General features: G+C 40.6%; 1 protein-coding gene across 4 annotated transcripts in view; it reads left to right on the top strand.

Moving 5' to 3' along the window:
- Positions 1-16,203, top strand: part of LOC127425295 (calcitonin gene-related peptide type 1 receptor-like) — a 100,417-nt gene extending 84,214 nt beyond the window's left edge. For all 4 annotated transcript variants that reach the window (XM_051671094.1, XM_051671093.1, XM_051671092.1 and 1 more), the window contains 5 exons: positions 2,235-2,295; positions 2,395-2,461; positions 3,026-3,244; positions 3,333-3,374; positions 10,579-16,203. In XM_051671094.1, the coding sequence (XP_051527054.1) occupies positions 2,235-2,295; positions 2,395-2,461; positions 3,026-3,244; positions 3,333-3,374; positions 10,579-10,800 (611 nt within the window). In that variant the 3' untranslated portion in view covers positions 10,801-16,203. The remainder of the gene's footprint in view (positions 1-2,234; positions 2,296-2,394; positions 2,462-3,025; positions 3,245-3,332; positions 3,375-10,578) is intronic.
- The last annotated feature ends 1,530 nt before the right edge of the window (positions 16,204-17,733 follow it).

The following is a 17,733-nucleotide window of genomic DNA, read 5'->3' as shown; positions in this document are numbered from 1 at the left end:
TTTTCTCAAAGATCAGAGGTGTTTGGGGCTCCCAAGAGTGATCCCTAGTGTCTCTACATCGACACAACATTGAGTGAGTGACAGGTAGAGAACTGGTGTTGAGCGGGTAGAATTCAATGAAGCTGTCAACTGAGGACATGTGAGGCATCTATTTCTTAAACTAGAGCCTCTGATGTACTTATCCTCTTGTTTAGTTGTATCTGGGCCTTCAATATCTCTTTCTGTCCTTGTTAGAGCCAGTTGTCCTTTGTCAAAAACAAACACAAATACAAAGTTAAGCTTCATTTAACAAACCAAATAGCTTTCAACTGTGTTTGATACAGTATAATGACAAGTGATTTTCTAGTACCAAATTAGCAGTTTAGCATGATTACTCAAGGATAGGGTGATGGAGTTATGGCTGCTGGAAATGGGGCCTGTCTAGATTTTATCAAAAATGACTTTTTTCAAATAGTGATGGTGCTGTTTTTTACATCAGTTATGTCCTGACTATACTTTGTGATCGGCTGAATGCCACTTAGGTGAAATAAAGTACCAATTTCCTTCCAAAACAGCAAAATTGGTACATTATTACAAACATTTGGCCGCCAGTGTAATTTCATCTCAAATCAATATTTTTTGTCCATTTATTTATTTATTTGGCAAGTAGTCTTGTAATAAGTTGGACAATGAGCAATTATATGGTCATTATTTACAAAATAAACACCAACAGAATTCTGATGCAAACCAGAGGTGGAATTCAGCTGTTTAGCGATTGCTTTCTCCTCACATAATAACATGCAAATCAATATTTTATGTCCATGTATTTATTTATTTGGTTAGCAGCCATGTAATAAGTGTGATGATGTTCAGCCAGCCTGTTGGTATCGCAAAATAAACCCTTTCAGGGTTCGCCTGATCACCATGTCAGGGTTTATTTAGCAATCACAACAGGCTGGCTGAACATCATCCATTTCATGTCACGCATATGAGTCAGAAACAAAATACGGAGGAAGTTTGACTAAAACAAGTATGCAATGAATGACAGCAAAAGCTATTTTTCTGTTGTACCAGCGAATAAGCATCCTGTAAGTGAATACACCTGCATTACTTTTACACAACCTATATCATTTATTAATGCATGGAATCTAACAAATTATTAAATAATTTGCTTAAAACACACCATGAAGGTTAAGTCATTAGATGTCTGTCATATATATATATATATATATATATATATATATATATATATATATATATATATAAATTAATGTTATTGAAATAAAATGCTAAAATTGAAATACATTTGTATAATCATTGTTTTCCATTATTTTCCATGTCGACACACCCCTCCCAAAATCACAACTCAGCAACTCAGGAATAATCTAGAATCCCCAGTTACCACTGATAAATATGACTCTGCTTGGTCATTCATGTGCTCAGAACTCATAATTACTACATGTCTGACTCCACATGAAAGCCGCGTAATTCCTCATCCTAGTTTACTATATTGCTTCCACTGACAGCTTTATTATGATGGTTTATTGAAGGTCAGTCCCTAACTGTCTTGTTTTGCCTGTTCTGTGTGTGAATGATGACAGGGATTAAAGACTAGGCTGATATGTGGGCTAAATCTATTTGAATGGTAGACCATTAATAAAGATTCATGATAACCTTGTGCTGTATCTGTCATTCAAGGGATAGATGACCACATGACAATCTGCAGCAGACCTGATAATATGCCTCTTGGCTTTTTAAACTGACCTAAAGATATTTAATGTTACATTGCAACAAATTATCTTTGTAAAAATTCCCAATATTATTACAAGGGAGGCATCAATTGTCAACTATGTACAGCTGTAGAGGAATGTGTGCTGGAGTATTTTGATTTTAAAGTTGTAATTTCTGCACCATTTGCTTCACGGAATTGCGAAAATAGTGTTTTCAAACACGTTTCCTACCAATAGTCTCACCCCAAAAACTCATGACACTAGTTGAGCCAATGATGGTGTGTCAAGCTGGTTGGGATGAGCAACAATTTTTGGGGAAATCAAACTATGAATGGCTTACTTATAGTTATTATCATATTAAGCTGAGACAGGAGACAGTATTTTAACATCAACCCCCCCAAAAACTTTAGCTTTAAATACTTCCATAAATCAAGTTACAGTGTTGTTGTTCATTTTGCATTCATTTTAGTATAAAAAATAGAAAGAAATTATGTTTGACTGATGTTTCAATTCTCCTTTCAACAGGCTTCCCCTTGGTGCCTGCATCAATCCATGCTGTGGCAAGGAAAAAGTACTTTGATGACAAGTGAGTAATGTTTGGTGCTCTTTAGCAGTAAATACAGTAGACAGGCCAGGTTCAGTGGACAGAGGGTCTAATATGGGATATATTGTGTTTTTTCACTAGCTGCTGGATGAGTGTAGAGACACATCTGCTCTATGTGGTTCATGGCCCCATTATGGCAGCTTTATTAGTAAGTCAAACATTTTTATGCACCAAGTATCTGTTGTATAGAGTTTTGCATATATGTACACAATGTATACTGTATGTTTGATTTGCTCTGAACAATCTTTTTTTTATCATTATATTTTTTAATCTCTTTAATTTACATATAATTATCACATTAGATCCAACCTTTTAAAATAATAATAAAAGCATGGTAAAAATATTAATAATCAATTCCATAATTTTCTAAATTAATGTGTCTTATATAGAAGCTGTATTCCAGGTTTTAAATCATCTTTAAATAATGCTTTTTTTAATAATAATAAATAACTAAATAATAAAAATTGTTGTTTAATGTAGTGGAAAACAAATAATAAACATTTTCTAACATCACATTAGTGTTTTTTTTTTTTTGTTTTTTTTTTTTAATTGAATTATCACATCAATGACTATTTAAGAGTTGTTATTCACAGTTCATCAAGCTTTATTAAGTTAACTCTGTGTGAAATTAAAATCTTAATAAAGCATGTTAGTTAAGAACTATTTGGAGAAAATCAGAACTAATTCTTTTTTTTTTTTTTTTCTACTGTAGGTAAATCTATTCTTTCTGTTAAATATTGTGCGGGTGTTGGTAACAAAGCTGAGAGATACGCACCGAGCTGAGTCTAACATGTATATGAAGGCTGTGAGGGCCACCCTCATTTTGGTGCCATTATTGGGCATTCAGTTTGTCATTTTCCCATGGCGGCCAGAGAACCGGCTTGCAGGAGAGATATACGACTACATCATGCACATATTAATGCATTACCAGGTAAGTCCAAGTGATTACCCCTTCCCACATGTGGAAATTAGGTAAAAATTATGATATTAATTCCTCTATATTTTCTTTTATTTGCAAGGGATTGCTGGTGGCAACTATATTCTGCTTTTTCAATGGAGAGGTAAGTGTGGGACAAATTGATACGTTCACATACAAACACAATTAATTTGTTTGTCTTTTTAGCCCAATGATAAAAAAAATAAATAAAAAAAATGCAATACATGAATACACAGCAAAAGATACATAGTAGTTTGACAATGGTGTGGGATGTAGGGCACCAGAATGTCTAGTGTTAAATAAATGGGTTTGGCCATTAACATAAGAATCTATTGAAGTAATTTGGCAGCTTATTATGTTACAACACAAAATTATTTTCAAAAGGGTCTAGGGATTTTCAGGTTAGGCTCTTAGGTCGTAACATAAGTGATCACAAATAAATACCAGCTTTTACGTTTTATTTGATCTTTTCCCAAGGGAGCAGGACCCAAAATAACTTATACAATCCCAATTCCAAAAAAGTTGTTACAGTATGAAAAATGCTATTAAAAACAAAAATGAGTGATTTGTAAATTATATTCACCCTTTGCTATATTGAAAACACTACAACTACAAATTATATGATGTTTTTCCTTGTGAATTTCATTGTTTTTGCATCAAATCAGACGATTGCAACATGCTCCAAAAAAGTTGAGACAGTCGAGTGTTTACCACTGTGAAACATCACCATTTCTTCTAAAATCACTTATTAAGCATTTGGGCACTGAAGACACAAGTTTGTTAAGTTTAGAAAGTGGAATTTTCTCCCATTCATCCATTATGAAGGTCTTTAGCTGCACAATTGTACGGGGTCTTCATTGCCGTACTCTCTTCATTCTCTGCTTACACAGTCATGCACATGTAATCCGGGCAGTATGTGGCTTTATATGTTGCTCCAAAATTTGTACATATCTTTCTGCATTCATGGTGTACCCACAGATGTGCGATTTATCCATGCCATGGGCACTGACACACCCCTGGCCCATACAGACACTGGCTTTTGAACCTGATGCTGATAACAGCTTGGATGGCCCTTTTCCTCTTTGGCCCGTATAACACGACAGCTTTGTTTTTCAAAAACGTTTTGAAATGTGGACTCTTCGGACCAAAAAACACAGTTCCACTGTTCTACTTTCCATCTAAGATTAGACCAAGCCCATAGAATTCGGCAGCCGACGGACTGCGGGGACGATATTCCTCCTCCCCCCTCCTTGACCAATCTTATGGTGGGCGTCAGGAGCTAGGTAAGTGCTTCAATATCTCTGGACTCAGCACGGCCACAGGGTTCGAGCTTAAGGCACTCTCTTTCAAGACTGCCCTCCTGACTGCACTCACTTCCATCAAGAGGGTAGGGGAACTGCAGGCATTCTCTGTCAGCGAATCGTGCCTGGAATTCGGTCCGGGTTACTCTCACGTGATCCTGAGACCCCGACCAAGCTATGTGCCCAAGGTTCCCACGACCCCTTTTAGGGATCAGGTGGTGAACCTGCAAGTGCTGCCCCAGGAGGAGGCAGACCCGGCCTTGGCGTTGCTGTGTCCTGTGCGTGCTTTACGCATCTATTTGGATCGCACGCAGAGCTTTAGGAGCTCCGAGCAGCTCTTTGACTGCTTTGGTGGACAGCGGAAAAGAAGCGCTGTCTCCAAACAAAGGATCGCCCACTGGGTCGTTGACGCCATCGTGATGGCATATCACAATCAGGACGTGCCGCCCCCCGTTGGGTTACAAGCCCACTCTACTAGGAGTGTAGTGGCCTTCTGGGCCCTGACCAGTGGCGCCTCTTTGGCAGACATCTGCAGAGCAGTGGATTGGGCAACACCCAACAACTTTGCGAGGTTCTACAATCTCCGGGTTGTGCCGGTTTCGTCCTGTGTATTGTCTGGTACGAGCAGCTAAGTTCCGGGACAGCTGGCCAGGTGTACCGCTTGTGCATAGCGCCTTTCCCCTCCCTTGAGGTGAAGACGTGCGCTTTTAAATCCCAGTCGTGTTCACAAGCTGTGATCCCTGGATGACTTTCCTCCTTAGCCCTGTGGCAGACGAGTTTGCGGAGAAACTCGCTGCCGGCCCAGTACATGTGCTAATTAGGCCCTGTACTGTGGTAGGTGCTCCACATGTGCTGGTTCCTCGTAGGTGACCCCATGTGATATCTTCCGCTAAATCATTTCCCTGTCGGTAAACTGCATCTTCTTTGGGCAGAGGCCCCTCTGCCCCCGGTCACCATGTTTGTAGAAACTCCTCTCCCCTCGGAGAGGACCTACCATGCAACTTCTCCACATGACATACTTCCGACAAGACTTGGTAAGACCATGTGACTTATTTCCACTCAAAATACCCCCCTCCCCCTTCTCTGGTTGGGGTGTGGTCTCCACGGAGTCTTTCCCTTGGGAGTGACACCCCCCCCCCCCCCGACGTAGACATTTATGGCCCCTAGTCTGTTAACAAATTCCACTCTTTTTGGGGAGAAAAAAGAGGAAAAGAGGCCACGGCTGGGTTAGCCTGTCCCTATTTGTTGGGCAGTCGACTTGTTCCCGAAGGACCGTTCGATGCTCATAAGAGCGTTGGGGGAGGTTACGTGATGGCCTGTTGTGCTGGCTACGAGGCACACAGCGGTCTGCCCGTCTTGCACCGCCAGTCCACGTAACACAGTTCAGCTAGTTGTGGCGTTTTGTATAGGGACCCCTAGTGTCACTGCATCGACACAACGTCGAGTGAGTGACAGATAGGGAAGGTCCTGGTTACTTTCGTAACCTCCGTTCCCTGATGGAGGGAACGAGACGTTGTGTCCCTCTTGCCACAACACTGAACTACCCACTGAAATGGCCGGGACCTTGTCTTGGCTCCTCAGCACAAAACCTGAATGAGTGGTTGCATGCCAGCTCCTTTTATACCCATATGTCCAGGGGAGTGGCATGCAAATTCCACTCGCCAATTCCCATTGGCCTTTTTTCAAAAAGCAGAGGTGTTTGGGGCTCTCAAGAACGGAACATCAGGGAACGGAGTTTACGAAAGTAACCAGGACATTGTATATACAATATACAATAAGTGAAATCAGCCAACATCTGAAGGATGTTACCTTTGGGATAACTGGACATTTTATCACAACACCAGTGTGCTGGTTGCTGGTATTCAGAAGGCAGTCATGCATTTACTGAGTTTCTGGGTGAATTCCTAGCCATGTTTTGTGTGACACATTGATTCAGACATGATTGATTTAGCTTTACTCCATGCTCTGTCATGAATCGTGCATTACATGTCTGTTGACTTGTACTGCTTGAAGGAAACTGCTGAGAACTAAAGGGAGTGACAGTACAGTTAACAGAACTGTGTACCACATGCAGTTCGATCGATCAAGACGCATGAAGTTTCTTACTTCCCGTGCCTTTTCACATTCACCAAACTCCTCCATTTAAACTTCACCAAACTCCTCCATTTAAAAGCCAGACTCATTCAGTGTGTGAGAGAGTGGGAGACTTCAAAGCAGCAATAAGTACCAGCAAGCCAGGCAAAATTCATTTACCAGACTTGAGGAAAACAGACTTGGAGCACTTATGCGTGACAAAACCAAGACAATGAAGACACAGTTTCATTAGAATACTCAGCATGAGGTTCCTGGCACAAACTTGAATGGAATGAATTAGTAGCTTTCATCCGCCTATGTGTAAGTCATGTTTTAAACATGCTGAATTATATCTTGGCCTGGAAAATGGGTCAATTATAAGCTTATGCATGAGCAGCCAACTCACATCAGCATCAGTGTGCATCTACTGTGTTAACTGTGTTAACTAAAACAAGATGGCGCCAGGTTGTGTGTTGGCTAGCCATCGCTGTTTGTCTTTGTTACCTGTTCATGTTTTTGTTGTGTATTTTATTTTACCCCCTCTGTCTGCTCTCCTCTGGTGTATGATCGATTGACTTTGATGAATATCCGATCAGTGGTGTGCGATTGTCTGATCCGTTATCCCAGAGAGGAATGGCTATTGCACTCTCAATTTGTAAAATCTGCTCTGACGAAAGTTTGTCATCTGACTGGGTGCTTATGCCTGTGGAGGAAGCGCCAAAGGAAGCGTGGAAAAAGTGATGCTGGATCTGAGATATTCATACCTTTTGTCCGTCTTCCCTGGCGCCATCGGTGTCAGTGTCACAGGCCTGTAGTTTGGAGACCGGGGACTCAATCGCCAAAATCTTCACTCCCTGGGTGACGGAAAGCCGGCAAACATGCATGGTACTCTTCAACTTTCACCTGACTCTATCGCAGTGTCAATGGCATTGTTTAATGCGAGATCTCTTTCTAACAAGTCTTTTATCTTGAATGATCTTTTTCTATCACAAGAGTTAGACTTTTTATTTGTTACTGAAACATGGCTTAATGTCGGTGAGTTGATCCATCTCACTGAACTTTCTCCTGTTGGATGTGACTCTTTTAGTACACCCAGGTCTGTTGGCCGGGGAGGGGGCTAGCTGTTATTTAAAAAAAACAAGTTTAAATGCAGACTTTTACCTACTGAATCATATCGTACATTTGAAGTTCAATTAATTATGCTGATTACATCTAAATCTGTGTTATGTGTACTGGTCTATCGGCCTCCAACATACAATAAGGATTTTATACATGAGTTTTCCGAATTTTTATCTGTTATTGTGCCCTCTTCTGATAATATTTTAATTTTGGGGATTTTAACATTCATGTGTACTCTCTTTTAAAAACTTTGGTCAGAGAGTTTTTAAATCTGTTGGAGTCATTTGATTTCTCACAGTGTGTTTCTGGTCCGACACATGAACATGGTCATACTCTTGACCTTTTTTTTTTTAAATTTTGGGCATTTCTGTTGGTAATGTGCAAATTGCAGATACTGTGTTTTCTGATCAAAAAAATGTTGTTTTTTTTACTCCAACTTTTCCATTCAAAGTTCAGGGAAATAATGTTTCTCCTGCTTTTGTATCTTGTGTGCTTACTCCATCTACAGCCAGTAATTTTACAGCTGTATCTTCACCTCTTACCCCCATTTCCTGTGGAATTCCACAGGGCTTAATTCTGGAACCTGTCTTGTTCTCTCTGTATATGCTCCCATTAGGAAGGATTTTGATAAGCATGGCATCTGCTATCATCTGTATGCTGATGATTCCCAAATCTACTTGCCATTAAAACACGGTGACCAACTTTCCATTAGGTCTCTGTATGAATGTCTGGCTGATGTTAAGTGTTGGTTGGCTAAAAACGTTCTCCAACGAAATGAGTTTATTCTCTTTGGTCAAAAGGGATGTGGGGATGATTTTAACGACATCCTTGGGTTTCTGCCAGGTAGAAAACTTTCTGGTGTGAAAAACCTGGGTGTCATTTTTGATTCAGAGCTGAAATTTGTTGTGAAAAACAGCTTTTTCCATCTCAGATCTATATCAAAATTGAAATCTGTCCTCAATTTTGAGGACTTGGAGAAAGTTATGCATGCCTTTATATCATCTCGCTTGGACTATTGTATTTGGGTGTGAGTCAGTCCTCCTTATCTCGCCTGCAGCGTGTGCAAAATGCAGCTGCAAGGCTTTTAACAGGTACCAAGAAGAGATAACATATTACACCTGTGCTGGCCTCATTACATTGGTTACCAATACAATACAGAATCCATTATAAAGTGCTGTTATTTGTATTTAAAGCTTTGCATGGCTTAGTACCAGGGTATATTTCGGATTTAATCAGTCTGCACCAATCTCAGAGGTCATTTCGCTCGAATGATCAGTTATGCCTCACTGTTCCTCGATCTCATCTTAAATGTAAAGGGGACCGGGCATTTTCGGTGGCAGCTCCAAGGCTCTGGAATGAGCTACCTCTGACTATAAAGATTTCCCCCACATCAAGTGCCTTCCAAAGGGCCTTTAAGATTTATTTGTTCTCTCTGGCATTTGAAAATGTTTTGTAAATTGTTGTCTGGTGTTGTATTGTTGTATTTGTTTATATTTTCTACTGTTTTAACATTTCTTCATTGTACAGCACTTTGGTCCATGTAGTGGTTTTGAAAGTGCTTTAGAAATAAAGTTGAGTTGAGTTGAGTCTACAAACTATTTGGATGTGTCCGAAGCGCAGATCCTGTTTCAGGACGATAAAAGGTGCACTGACACAGAATAATATTTGCTTTGTGATGGTGTTTGTTTACCTCAGCCCAATGATTTGTTCTGGACTCTAATGTCCCACCCTTGTGCACCCATCTTCTCTAGACCCGTGCCTGATCCAATATCCCTCTTTGTTGAGTTAAAAATACCCTGACTTGTAATTACCAAATCAAACTCAGTTCTTAATGTTGGTTTCTGCTGTATTTATAACCTTGCTTATTAGGCTGGTCTTTGGGTACTTTTCAGACCAACATAAACTAGCTAAGACCAATAAACCAGACTTTTTTCATCAGGGAAGATATACTGTAAATCCAATATTCCTAAAATCCATTAAATATAATGTAAAATATACAAATATGCTATAAAGGTTTTTTTTAAGGTGCAATTCAGCCAGTGTTGGGTGTATCTGATTACTAAGTAATTAGTTACTGTAATCTAATTACTTTTTTAGTTAAAAAAGTTATATAATGCATTACATTTTAAATTCTTGTAATCAGATTACAGTTACTGACTTTCAATGAAAGTAATTACTTATAAGTAAATTACTTGAGTTAAAATAATATGTATAATACATTTTAAAATATTAATGCATATGTACGTCTGTCCTAGATGTTTTGAATTTGAGCATAAACCAAAAACTTTTTTAGGAAAAGTGATTTATAATAGAAAGTAACTAAAAAGTAAAATAATTAGTAATGTCATTACTTTTTAGATGAAATAATCAGTAAAGTAATCTGAATAACATTTTAGAGAACTACATATTTTGAGTAACTTACCTAACACTGCAAACTCGCAGTTTGTTTTGTCATTGTTGTGTTAGCTTGACAATACCAAAATACTGTTATTCTATTTTTTTTAATTTTTTTTTTTTAATCACTAAACTAAGACAAAAATGTATGACAGTAACTCATCCTAGTGCTTTTAAACTACATCCACCAAACTTGGCACAGTCCTTCAGACTGTTCTGACTCAGGTTACTATATATTTAACTGATGATACTAACAGTTTTCCCTTAGCAGATGATCCAAAATCCCCAAAATCCCATAGATTTACATTATTCATCAGGTAATCCTGTGATCTGTCAATTATACAAGGCTTTGTCAAGCCAACATCAAAGTTTGTCTTTAACTATCTTGTTCAAATATGCAGTGTCACTTTTCTAACTTTTACATCGCATGTCCCATCGCAGGTCCAGGCAGCTTTGAAGAGGCAGTGGATGCAATACAAAGCCCAGTGGGGCCAGCGGAGACGCGAACACTGCTCCATGCGTTCCACCTCATACACCGCCACTTCGATCACTGAGGTGCCTGCTTTCATGTACCACCATGACTGCAACAGCGAACACTTAAATGGTAAACAAACTGAAGACTCAGAGCTAGTGGCCCTCAAGATGGGTGAGACATATGCCTGAAAGGTTTGAGGAACGTTAGAAAGATTCCTGGAAGGAAGAGATTTTATAAAACTGGAGAATGTAGACTACGGTGAAACAACTTTGACTGAGCGCTCACAAAATCCCACATCACAGACAGCACTTACAAGTCAACAGAACATCAAAGCCTGTGTCTTGAAACCACCGATTCTGTTGAGAGATTACTCAATGCATTGTTTATCTTTGTTACAGCTCTGCTTCTGTGAGTTGGAACTAAAAGAAAAAAAACACTATGGACACAGGACCCATTTTTAAAAATCTGTCTAATAAAGCTGCTAGTTTCAGGCCCCCCCTCATCCTTTTTGCCGCAAACGATGAAAGTTACTTTGCAGAAACCAAAGGACGTTGTTGAATTGTGGGATATGGAGTGTTTGTCTAATGTCCTGGGAGATGATTCTCCTAAGGACAGACTACAATGTCTGTCAATGAACAAAGGAAAGCTCTTCTGTGCCTGAATCGTGTTCATTCTCTATTTGGTTAAATTGTCAAAGGAGGTTACAGACATCTGTCTGACGGTCACTTTGCAACTGAAAATAGCTTTTAATCTGTCTCGCGAAACTCCTGACTGCTTTATTGTTTTTGCAGCTGTACTTTTTTGCCTTGTCTGTGTTGCAAAGGGGGTGTGGAGAAAAAAGATAAGGAAAATGGACAATTTTAGGAGTGCTTTCAAGTGGATTCATAGACCTGTGCATAACAAATCTATTCTGAAAACAAAATTATAAAAAAGAGATGGAAATATATTTAATAACCTCTCATGTTTCAGAGTGCAGATTTTATTTATTAATTCTGTTTTTGTCTGGAGGCATCTTTTCAGTGTTTTGGGGTGCTATTTTACCAGTAAGTACATTTTCCCTCTGGGTAACCAAAATCCACCGTCGATGAATGCAGCAAATATAGTTAATCCATTCAGTTAAGTTTTTTTTTGTTTTTTGTGTTTTTTTAGCCAGTAACCAACAATTCTCCTTTTTTGATTTGCTTTTATTTTATAACAAAATACTTGTTGGACTGACCAACCCAGTCTGATGGCAAGTCATAATAATTAGTATGAAATGGTGAAATTGTAAGAAATAACTGGCTCCTACTCCCATAGAGAATCAGTGAACAATGTTATTACTATTTTTCCTAAATTTAACCCCTAACCCAAACCTGATTTTAATACGGAAGAAAGAGAAATGTCTTGGTTACATGAAATGTAACCCTGGTTCCCTGAGTGGGAACGAGACGCTGCATAATCGCATTGGGACATGCCCTGAGTGTCACATGGTCTGAAGCCCTTGTGCAATCACGGCAATTTATGGCCGGTGGCGCTTAAGTGATGCCCCTAGGGAGCTATGTCACGGGCTCCATAAAAGCACTCGCTTTGGCGCCATTGAGTCAGATTTTCTGCAGAAAGGCACAAGCCTATGCAGCTGCTAGAGAGTATGGCCAGCTTACGCAGCATCTCGTTCCCACTCAGGGAACCAGGGTTACGTTTCATGTAACCAAGACTTTCCCTTTCATAGGAACTCGAGCTGCATAATCGCATTGGGAATGATATACATTCACGGCATGCAAACAGTAGATGCCAACTGTCTATGCCTGTGTGGCAAGCATATAGCGGCACACAAGCAAGCTAAAGCATCTGAATAAAACAGAGAAAATTATGAGTTTACTCCTGTTCCAACAGAGAGAACCTGGGAAGCAGGAGTCAAACCCTCATCCAGATTATAAAATCTAACAAATGTATGAGGAGAGGACCACTTGGCCACCTTACAAATGTCCTCCAAGGATGCACCTCTAGCCAAAGCCCATGAAGATGCCATGCTCCTTGTAGAATGGGTTCAAATACCTGAAGGCGAAGGTAAACCACGCACTTCTTAAGCATCAGTAAGCCAATAAAACAGCCTTTGCTTGGACACTGAAACACCCCTATTGCAGCCACCAAAGCACACAAACAACTGTTCTGACTTACGCCACTGGCTAGTACAATCAACATACACTCGCAGCGTCCAAACTGGGCAAAGCATATACAATCTTTCATGCTCCTCCAACTCAAATGGGGGAGGATAGAAAGCCTGAAAATACATAATCTGCAAGCTAAATGATGTAGAAACGACCTTGGGCAAATAGTACAAATGAAGTCTTAACACCAGTTTTAAACGCCCTGGCGCAAAATCCTTACATAAGGGATTTATCGACAGGGCATGCAAATCACCAACCCATTTAAACGATGCCAATGCTACTAGCAGGGCCGTTATAAAGTCAGAAACTTATAGCGACTGTTGCCAAAGGCTCAAATGGAGCACTCAAGAGCACCTCTAAAACAGCAGATAAATCCCATAAGGGAATGCGGATTGGACGAAAAAGTCTAAGCCTGCGTACCCCATGCATAAAACGAGAGACAAGAGAATGTCTACCGACAGAGACTCCATTGATAAGCGCATGCTCAGCAGCAACAGTGGCAACATAGACTTTAAGCATTGCCAGGGCAACCCCAGCCCCAAAACGCTCTTTTTCACCTCACGCTGTACACCAAGAAGCAAAAATATGCCACTTGAACATATAAAGCTATCTAGTTGATGGCACTCTAGCATTCAGAATGGTATCAACCACAGCAGAGGATAACCCATTATTCAAAAGAGCGCCCCGTTGAGGGGTCATACCCATAACTTCCACAAGTCCGGCCAGGGTTGCCAAATGCTGCCCCAGACCTGAGATAATATATCTGTTCTGACTGGAATCACCCAAGGCATTTCCTCCAGGAGAGAGACCACAGTCCAAAACCATACTTGAGATGGCCAAAACAGCGCCACTAACAGAAGCCAAACCCGGTTCTCTCGAACTCTCTGCAGAACTGCATGCAGAAGACTGAACAGTGGGAACACATAAAGACACGTTGTCAGCTACTGAGTGGCCAACTCATCGATGCCAGTGATGCTGTGGGGAGAGAGGGAAAACCAGAGGGGACAGTGTGATGTCTCGCTTGAAGCGAACAGGTCCACTTCCGCTCTGCTGAACCTTCTCCAGATTTGTTCCATAATCTGGAGGTGTAATGTCCACTCTCCAGGCATCAAGCCCTGTCTGGACAGGAGATCCGCCCCCAAATTCAGCTGGCCCGGGACATGCACAGCTGGTAGAGAAAGCACATTGTCCCATGCCCACAGAAGAATGTGACGTGCCAGTCTCAGCATGGCATGAGAACCATCTTCCCTGGCAATTGATGTAGGACACCACCATCCTGTTGTCCGACTGGATGATGCCCTGAAACTCCGGGAGGAAAATCTTTAATGCCATCAGCACCGTGAACATCTCCAGACAGTTTATGTGCCAATATTTCCGCTGGTCTGTCCAAACCCTGTAGGCTGGACGACCCTTGTATACAGCCCCAACCCATGGAGGAGTTGTCTGTCCTTATAACTTTGCGGTGACACACCTCTCCCAACGAAACACCCCTTTTTACATCAAAAGGTGGGTCCATTTCCATGGTAACAGAGTTCAGTAGTAACCACACGTCACTTCGTAGAGGCATGCATCAGTGGTTGAAGTCCCTTTGTGGAGTTCATTCAGCACTGAAAAGGTCTCGCATGCAACCTGCCCAGGGGAATGACATCGGAAGCCCACAAAAGCTCATGACCCACAAAAGCCTGTGAAATGTCCTTGCAGGGAGAACACTCTGAACATCACTAGACACTGGCGAAATGACAGAACGCAAACGTATTTTTTTTAAATACCTTGCATCTCCTGATAGCATCCTGAAAGAATAATGGCACAGATGAAGCGCTCGTGCATTGGTTCGCCATCACTCCATTGGGAAATATTCTCTTATTCCAGCCCCCTCGTTCTGCGGCCAGGCTCTTCAGTCCATGCATGATCCCCTGCGCCGCAAGCAATATGCTTTGAATGGGGAGGGGAGAGAGAAAAGCCAGGGCCACTCCTCCATTGCTTTATTCATGTGCATTCTCCCAGAATGACACAGAAAAAGACAATAGGGACAAAGGGGCCAATTTGCTTCCTTACCTTCAACGACGAATTCTCTCATACAGCGTTTCTAATAGCGATGGCTCAAGACATGCATGGTAACTTTTGCACGCTTGTTTGTAAGAAAATGGCTGCCGAGCTAGGCCTCGGAGCATGTCTGACGAGACTCACGCTTTCACTAAAGGGGAGGGTGAGAAACATGAGGAAGAATCCGATGTCCGTTCACACTCCAAACTTCTCTGCCAAAAAACCCAAACTGGCCCCCGCACATGGAGCTCCAATCTGGAGGCCATGGAACTGGAGTAATGTGGTGATAATGCCTCGTGGTGAGAAATTGCAAGCCTTGAACAGCGCCGCTGTCCCCGTTGGACCCTTGTTATGTTTGGGGGGAAAAAAACATTAAAATTGCCCTGAAATTACGCTGTATAAAACGACGTGAGTCGCTTCTTAAATTCCATCCTGTGTTGTCACTCAAAATGGAGAATAATAGTGATCCTTGCTTCGATGTGAGTCGTTGGTACAACACAGGCCAGATGAGATCCTGCATTGAAGAACAGAATATCTGACTCGGTGGCGCCAAAGCGAGCGCTTTTATGGAGCCCATGATGTAGGGGCGTCGCTTAAGCACCACCAGCCAATAAATTGGTTTGATTGTACAAGGGCTTCAGACCACATGACACTCAGGGCGTGTCCCAATACGATTACGCAGCTCGAGTTCCTACGAATGGGAACATCAGGGGATTGAAGTGTTCTTATGATTTTTCCTGTTTTTTTCCCATAAGCCAAACCTAAACCTAACCATAAAGTCTAACCCCTATTAGGAAAATAACTTCAGACCACAGAAGAAAGAAAACATTGGGTTTGAAACAAGAAGAATGAAGCATGTTACAGCTTACTGACATCATTCATTTGCACTGCATAAATATAGAATGATTATCCAAATTTGTTCACTGACGTTTCCTTTCTAAAAAATAAAGTGTTGGATAGGAGGCTAGCTAAAATGTGACACCAGTATTGTATCAGTACAATTTTTGTTTCCCTGTACCCGATTCTCTTAAGACCCATTCATGACTGCTGTGTGCATTTTCCATTTCCCTTTTTGATTTGTAACTTGTAGCACCTCATACACATGAAAAACTAATTCTAGAGCAAATAGTTTTCCTAAAAACTGATGCCCACATATATGTATAGCGGTACTAAACTGTAAAATATTAAATAATATCAAGCTACAGAATGTCAGAGTTTTTTTTAAATAAAATAGTTGATTATGTTTCTTCGAATGTTGGTAATTCATGTTTTTAAGACGTTACAGACATCACAGCTTATTTTCTGTAGAGCTGCTTTGGAACAGTGTGTACTGGGAAAAGCACAAATAAAACTGTACAAATAAATATTATTTGACTTAATTTGACTTTGGTTACAACGTTTTTTTTTCTACTTTGGCAACAAAATCTCAATGTTCGCTCTTTGCACTGTCAAACATACAAGTGATATCCAGTTCTGAAGCATTTTACCAATTAGAAATTAGCATAATTAATTCTGATACAAGTAATGGCCAGCATCGTCCAATCACTGCCAACCATGTTAAAATAAACAAGTACTAATTACCATCATCCCATGTCTGACAATGTTAAGTGGTTCAGACATCATCTGCAGCCTGAAACTGAACTTTTTATATGAAGTTTGTATTGAATGCACTTGCTTTCATAGGAAAGCTATAGGATGCTCCCCATTTAGTGAATGACTTAACCTCCAGTGTGCTGTCTGTCTGCACTGGTCTCAGAACAGCTCAAAATGCACCATATTTTCATCCTAACTCCATATAAAGCCTCTGAAAGCAACATATATTCACAATGTGAAAATGCACAGTAAATATCGGATTTCTAATGAAAACTTTGTGCTAGTGTACACATTAGTGTACAATGTGTTTAGCAGCGTAGCGTTTCGTGATAAATCACTCAAATTTAAAAAATGGCATATCAGATGAAACTAGAGACTCTAAAATTTTGACTCAAATAGCAGGGGCTGCACCAGCGATTTATGATTGCTGGTGCTGAAGAGGTACTAAATTACTGACAGGGGGAGCTGAGCTTTGGTCACTAAATATGTGCAAAACCCGGCATGGCCAAGTGATTTTATTCTGTTTTCGCTAACTTTGCAGGTTCACCTTGTTAGAAGGGCTCTGGTTGTTACAAAGCAGTGTCTGGGGTTGCTCCACCATTACTGAGAGAGAGATGTAGTGAGACATGCAGTTGGAGTGTGCTTAATAAAGTTTCAACAGTTAAGTTTACCTCCTCATCTGCTCTGTGTATCATGACAGTAAATATTCCACTTGATTGTTTTCTGTTCTATTTATTTCATTTCTGTTTTTACGGAGTGAGAAACGCTCCAAATGATACAGTGCGTGAGCTGTCTGAATGACTCTGACCATTTTGCTAAACCGTTTGACTTATTCTTTGAAGGAATCTACTCAAATGACTAATTCATTTGTAAATCGGGCATCACTAGTTCTGATTCTAAAGAGGCGACAGAAATACGGGACACATGGCATGATTGCTAAAATATTGTCAGGGAACATGTTTCTTCATACAATTTTCATACAGAGGATAATCTGCTGGCTATTACAAACATTTGCTGGGGGTGCAATGAACTTTCTTGGGGAGGCTGAAGCACATACTAGCCCCTCACTAGTGCCGCCTCTGTCAAATAGGTTTCTATGTAAAAACTTAATTAGGTTTCTAACCAGATGTAGTTTTGATGGTGTTTCTCCCAAAGACATACTTTGCTGTGATCGGTGCCATCTTGTCCGTCCGTCGAAGGTTTAATCCTTTACTGACAGCCCAGAGTCTCCTGAACTGAGATCAGTCACTTTAAGTTGCGTATAGTGATGCCAAAATACAACGTCCATGCATGTGTACGTGGGGTCGCACAAGGCTATACATCATTTAAATGAATTTA

Source organism: Myxocyprinus asiaticus, chromosome 34 (genome assembly GCF_019703515.2).
Source record: "Myxocyprinus asiaticus isolate MX2 ecotype Aquarium Trade chromosome 34, UBuf_Myxa_2, whole genome shotgun sequence".
In the NCBI taxonomy this organism is placed as follows: domain Eukaryota; kingdom Metazoa; phylum Chordata; class Actinopteri; order Cypriniformes; family Catostomidae; genus Myxocyprinus; species Myxocyprinus asiaticus.
The sequence above is the reverse complement of the archived record's forward strand: the minus strand, read 5'-3'. Positions and strand labels throughout refer to the sequence as shown.